The sequence below is a fragment of the Tachysurus fulvidraco genome, chromosome 5 (assembly GCF_022655615.1).
Source record: "Tachysurus fulvidraco isolate hzauxx_2018 chromosome 5, HZAU_PFXX_2.0, whole genome shotgun sequence".
NCBI lineage: Eukaryota > Metazoa > Chordata > Actinopteri > Siluriformes > Bagridae > Tachysurus > Tachysurus fulvidraco.
Genome location: NC_062522.1, coordinates 34227250 through 34233779, shown reverse-complemented (window position 1 = coordinate 34233779; position 6530 = coordinate 34227250). Strand labels below are relative to the sequence as shown.

The 6530-nt window shown below is 41.7% G+C and overlaps 1 protein-coding gene and 1 non-coding gene across 2 annotated transcripts in view; one reads left to right on the top strand and one right to left on the bottom strand.

Moving 5' to 3' along the window:
* Positions 1-2311, top strand: part of usp40 (ubiquitin specific peptidase 40) — a 13735-nt gene extending 11424 nt beyond the window's left edge. The window contains exons 27-32 of the mRNA XM_027156969.2: positions 352-470; positions 589-654; positions 733-964; positions 1109-1222; positions 1371-1438; positions 1526-2311. Coding sequence (XP_027012770.1) covers positions 352-470; positions 589-654; positions 733-964; positions 1109-1222; positions 1371-1438; positions 1526-1607 — 681 coding nt within the window. The 3' untranslated portion in view covers positions 1608-2311. The remainder of the gene's footprint in view (positions 1-351; positions 471-588; positions 655-732; positions 965-1108; positions 1223-1370; positions 1439-1525) is intronic.
* A 3772-nt stretch (positions 2312-6083) lies between these two features.
* Positions 6084-6165, bottom strand: trnas-cga. Its single transcript has one exon. It is a non-coding gene; the product is annotated as a tRNA-Ser (tRNA).
* Positions 6166-6530: the final 365 nt, after the last annotated feature.

Genomic DNA, 6530 nt, shown 5'->3' with positions numbered 1-6530 from the left:
GTGTTTACGGTGTGTGTGTTCACTGCTGTGTGTGTGTGTGTGTGTGTGTGTGTGTGTGTGTGTGTGTGTGTGTGTTCACTGCTGTGTGTGTGTGTGTGTGTGTGTGTGTGTTCACTGCTGTGTGTGTGTGTGTGTGCACTTTGGATGGGTTAAATGTGGAGAACAAATTCTGAGTCTGGGTCACCGAACTTAGCCGTATGTCACATCACTTTAATTTAATTTAACTAAACAGGACTAAAGTCCAACTTCATTCACATCCTCAAATCAAAGATTTATTGTGATTGTTCTGTGTACTAATCACTTCACCGTGTGTGTGTGTGTGTGTGTGTGTGTGTGTGTGTGTGTGTGTAGGTGCTGACTTTGCCTGCACTGGTACAGGTGTGTGTTCCATCTCCTGAATTTCTACGTGTTTGGTTGGTGGAGAAGAAAAAACTGATCAGAATCCTCAGGGGAAACCAACTCACACTCAGGTACACACACACACACACACACACACACACACACACAGAGAAACAGATACATATGTACATACATGCATATGCACATACACACACACACACATGACCAGAGTCTGTCTTTGTCTCTTAGGAAGTTGAAGTTGTCTGTGGGATCTGAGGTTTGTGTGCAGAAACTGCAGTGTGTGGAGAACCTTGGGTAAGTCAGTGTGTAATGGGTGCACACACACACACACACACACACACACTTGTTAATATGTGTATTTTTGCTGTTCAGGCTAAAGGACATCCTGCTGCGTCTGCAGGTAGATGTTGCCAAAGATGAGTTGGGCGTGTCTGATGAGCGTGTTTGTTTTCCCACTCATGAGTTTGTGTGGGAGGCAGGAATAGATTCTTCCCCTAGGGGGCTGTACCATGCAGTCTCCACCCACTGTGGAGTCTCACCTGAGAACCTGCTACTTGCTAAACACCTGCCTGAACAGCACACTTGGCTTACTATCAACTACGTGGTGAGATAGTGAGAGTGAGACAAACGAAGGGAGATAGAAAGACAAAGAGTGAGACAGATTGAATTAAACAACAGAATAATGTGTGTGTGTGTGTGTGTGTGTGTGTGTGTGTGTGTGTGTGTGTGTGTGTGTGTGTGTGTTCAGATTCAGGCATTGTCCAAACAGAAGAAGAAGAAACAGAATAAGAATAACAGTAAAGGTGTTAACCTGCAGGGGGCACCATACTGCTTGAGAGATGGAGACACTATAGCAGTGAAGGTACACACACACACACACACGCACAGCAACATAGAGTTTCACATTAGTGCCATTAATTCAGAACTTTATCTCTTAAGACAACATTAGTGTGTGTGTGTGTGTGTGTGTGTGTGTGTGTGTGTGTGTGTGTGTGTGTGTGTGTGTGTAGAATCTACTGATTGACAGTAATCGGGAGTTCGGTACAGTGAAAAATGAGCACACACTAAGAGAGCAAAGGTGAGACACACACACACACACACATACACACACACACACACACACACACACACAGATAAATGTATTAATGTGTTTTTCCTCTGCTAGAGAATACAGTAGGTGCCCAGGGAAAAGAAGGAACAGAAAAGCAGAAGTAGCCTTGTCAATCAACGTGGGTGTGTTCAGATAGCCGTCTCCTCTGGGAGCTGCCCGTTGGTGCCATTTCAGTCCCTAACCCAAACAGAGCTGCTAATTCAGTGGTGGTGTTACACTGAGTCAGTGTGAGAGAGAAGGTCTGCTGCAAAGGATCAGAAAATATCCAGTGTTTGTGTGGGTGATGTCACCTCTTCACACTGTGATGTAACGGTAGGACCGCCCCTCTGGGGATTATGGGTAAAATTACTGTGTGATTGTTCACTCTGGTCCACAATGTATTAACCTTTAATGAGCGTTAACAGTGATGACATAACAGAGGATGTCAACAAGGAGGCTGCCCCTTAGACTGTTTAAACTGTGCTCTGTGTGTGTGTGTGTGTGTGTGTGTGTGTGTGTGTGTGTGTGTGTGTGTGTGTGTGTGTGTGTGTGTGTGTGTGAGAGAGAGAGAGAGAGAGAGAGAGAACGGTAATTATATAATGATTGTTGGTGAATTATATTTTTATGTTGAGGATTGTTGCATTATGATATTTCTGTACAGTGTTTAATCTCTGGCACATTTTTTGTTTTCGACACAAAACACACACACACACACACACACTATTTTGTTTTTAATTGAACTGAGATGAATATTATGTTGATAATGAAACATTTAATTTGTCATTTTTACTGTTTGATTTTTTTTCACCGTTTATTTTAGATTCAAAATGTTTAAATATAAACAATAAAAATACAATTTTGTGTCACTGTAAATTAGCTTCATTCACATTCAGTCCTAAATGTCTGCTGGGGCTTCAGCCTGATGCTCCAATCAACAACCCAGACCCTTACCTGAGCTACCACTGTCCCTTTAGAGAAGGTTTTTATCCAGTTACCTTCTGGGCACGTGACCGACTCGTATCCAGAGTGACGTATAAAAGTGTTTGGAAGTCTCCATAACAAACATTAACTGGTTCACTGGGACACAGAAATGATGCCATCAACCTAATACCTTTTTAATAAATATACACACAAAACAAATGGTGGAAAATCCTTTAAGCGTTTCAGGAAGTGACTCCGCTGTTCAGACATCTAGAGGATGTTCAGTCCAGCAACTCCGTGCAGAACATAGTGTACCTGTCTCTTACCCTGAGAGATGGTGGGACCAGTGGAGCAGTGCTGTAGATCTGAGGGTGTTGAGCTACATCAGAGTAGCACAGCAGTGGGGTGGAGGGCAGGTAGAAAACAAGTCACACAGCTGCATGTTGGATCATTTACAGAGGAGAAAAATAGCTGAATCCTTCTGATGTCCTAGAGAGAAAAACTACATGAGGGTGTGTTATATTAGCAGCATGTGAGGGCAGTTAATTGTCCATGGTTACCCTGAGGTTGTGGGCTGTGGCCAAAGGGGTGATCACAAAATCCTGAGCTGGAGATGAATCACCTGGATGACCAGCAGTCCAGTTTTTTGGGGATTGAGTTTCTGCTGGATGAGCCGTCATCCACCGGACATTCTGAGATCCGAGCAGAAGCCATGGGATTTAAGAGAAGGAAGAAGATGAGTGTCATCAGCAGCGATGGTAAGAGATCACATGTGAGGATAGAACTTTGCAATAAATACAGTCAATACAGACTCATAAGAGGAGAAACCAAGTACTGAGCCCTGAGGGACACCAGTGGAGAGTCTGTGTGTGGATTCATTCTCATGTCCTCTCTCCGTCCTGGTCTCTTTAGAAACACAAATCCCTCTGCTGTATTATTTCTGTTCAAGCTCATGATACCTAAATAAATGTTTGGGATGTTTACATTTGTTTGTGGACAAAGATTCAGCAATGTCTCTTTACTGGTAAGTGTGTGTGTGTGTGTGTGTGTGTGTGTGTGTGTGTGTGTGTGTGTGTGTGTACTTTTAACTTGGACAGAGCTACATGACAGAATGTATCCCGTGATCCTTTATTTTCATTGTAATTTTTTTTTATCTAAGCTGAAAGTGAAAGTATCTGAAGGTCAGTGCGCATGCGCGATTTGCTCGGTCTTGTTCCCTGCGCATAGTTTGTTGTGAACGAGAACGGGGATCGGTGTGTTACTGACTGCACGATGGACAGCTCGGTGTTATTAGAAGCTCTCTCGTGCCTGACGGGACTGCCGGTGAAACCGCACAGCGACTCCGAGGGGCTCGGTATCGATGTCGGGCAGCTCACAGTCCATAACTTCGTGTCCTCGGCGCTGCTTCCGCTCATTCTGTCTAAAGAGGAAGTAAAAGAGCCGCAGTTTGAGCAGCCTAAAGAGCTGCGCGTGAATCTCGACACGTTTTACGCTCCAAAGTTTAATTACGACTTCCGGAACCTCCGGGACGAGTCGGAATGCACGCGCGGCGGAGAACCGTATATAAGACCGTGCGGATGGTTCCGGTTCGCTCTGAAAGTTCTGGATAAATACCCGGATGGAAACGGCTGGCTCGGTCCCGCAGGCTGGAGGAGCGGCTCTGTGGCGGGTGAGTGGCCGGTGTCCTACCACGGAACCGGGAGACAAGGACAGACCTTTACCGGGCAGCGGGAGCCGCAGGAGTTCGGTATCTTTTCCACTCCGGATATTAAACTGGCCGAAAAGGACGGAGAGCTGCACAAAGAGTTCACCTCCAAAAACGGCAAGAGTTACCGGGTCATTATGCAGAACCGGATCAACCCCGAACATCGGGTCACAAAGTCCGACTCGCTTTGGCTCGTGCGCGTTCCGCTGGAAGTTTACGCGCTCACCGACGACAAGAAACGAAAAGAGGAGATGAAGAAGATCATGGATCTGTCCATCCGTCCGTACGGTGTCCTGCTGAAGGAGATGTAGAGAAACGTCCTCTGACGTCATCAACAACGTTCATCATTCAGCTTTAACAACTTTAATGATCTTACGCTGTGATTCTGTTTATTGCTGTTTGTTAATGTGACTTTAAAAGGTCACAAGCTGTGTATTAATGTGTGACTCATGTCTGTCTCAGGAAAACTAATGAGAACTGGACACACAGCTGGGTTCAGGTTTAAAGCAGTGCTTATTAGAAATGAGTAGGGGGGAAAAATGTGCAATAAATCCTGACTTTTAATATATGTAATATAATAAATCATTGAGTCTTGTAAATAAATATATATTTTTCAAAAGAAAATTGAGAGACTTCCATCACACTACAGTCACGTGTCAACAGTCTGAGAGTTTCATACAAATAGGGTTATATATAATTTCCTCATTCATTAAACAGTTCACATCTAAAAAGTTTCTGACGCACGTGGCATCATTCCCTTAAATCACTGAGCACAGAATCATACAGACTGCACAAGTCTTCAGGAGCAGCTCATGTCAGATATGGTCATTAAGTCTGACTGCATTGTACGTGTGGATGTGCTTTCAGGTCTGACGACACGTTTGGGGTGGAAGCACATTTCCTGTCACCATGAGCCACTCTGCTGATATGCGAACTATAAGTGCATAAAAATCATTTTTCAGTCACTGGCATATAAAATCTCAGAAACAACTGTCAGGTCTCATATATTATTTTATTCATATTATATTTTAATAATGTTGTATGTAAATGTTTGTGTGAATTGTGTCTGCTTGAAACTCTTTTTTTGTACTAACATGTGCATGTTGAATCAAATCTTAATTAATGTTCATGTGGACTTTCTAAAAAATATGTGCCAACAATATGTGACTATCACACTTGTGTTTCTTTCCAGAACTGATTCCACAATCTTTCAGATTGAGTGTAATAACTCAGTGTGACCAGCAGGTGTTACACCAATGACACCTTTAAATCGCTTTAAAGTCTTTCTCAGTAAACCAATAAGCTGCACGTTGTGAACATACTTACTACATAACCTACATAACCTACATAACCTACATAACCTACATACATAACCTACATAACCTACATACATAAACTACATAGACTAAATATTAGAGTTAAATTTCTTTTAGTTCTGTGAGGAACACGATCGATTCCCACAGAATCGCCTGAATCCCGACATTTATTCTGTTATTCCGGTAAATTTAACCCATTATAATAGATCTATAAATATATGGTGTGTTCTGTAGCCTGTAAGTGACGACTTATCGCAGTACAATCTTCCTAATTGTATTTAAACAGATGAGTTAATAGCCGAGATCCAGTCATTGTGTTCATGTTCATGTGCATTCGGCTGTTCAGGAAGTGACAGTGAGATTCAGCTAAAGTCTGTGTTTATACTATTAATAAAATGTAGCTTCATTTGGCCAAAGAACAACCTTTTGTTTTATTAATAAATAAATAAATAAATAAATAAAATAAATATTCATTTAAAAGCAGCATCATTTCATCAGAAACTGCATCAAATGCGCTGTTATAGAAACGTCTATTGATCATCATGATAGTTAGGGTTAGTTTTCACACAGAGAGAGAAATGTACAATTCAGTTTAGATGCAGGCTTCATTTCATTGGACCTCCAATTTGTATGAAGTATTAATGTTTTTATATTGCGTCGATTTTTGGGTTATGAAAAGTAAAAAGTTCATCGTCACGAACAGGATTCGAACCTGTGCGGGGAAACCCCATTGGATTTCGAATCCAACGCCTTAACCTCTCGGCCACCGTGACGGTACAACAATACAGATCTAAGGTACTACTTTTGTATGCATATGAAATAAAATAGTACGTTGTAAAAATATAAATAAAGTTATTATATTTAAATAAAATGTATTAATTCTTATAAATAAACTAAATAAAAATTATTGTCTTTAAAAATTGTCTTTAAACAGCACTGCTTCGAAGCTTCAGAAAATGTAAGGTAAAAATACAACCTTACTCGTGAGTCACTTATTTCTAACACCGACCTTAAACGACATTATTTATTACCGTCTGTTTTAGTGTTATTTTTTAAAAGTGTCTTGTATGTTGTACAGATAAAGAAAATAAATCGAAGTAAAGCACGCGAACCACCAGGAGGCGCTAAAGCTCAGAAC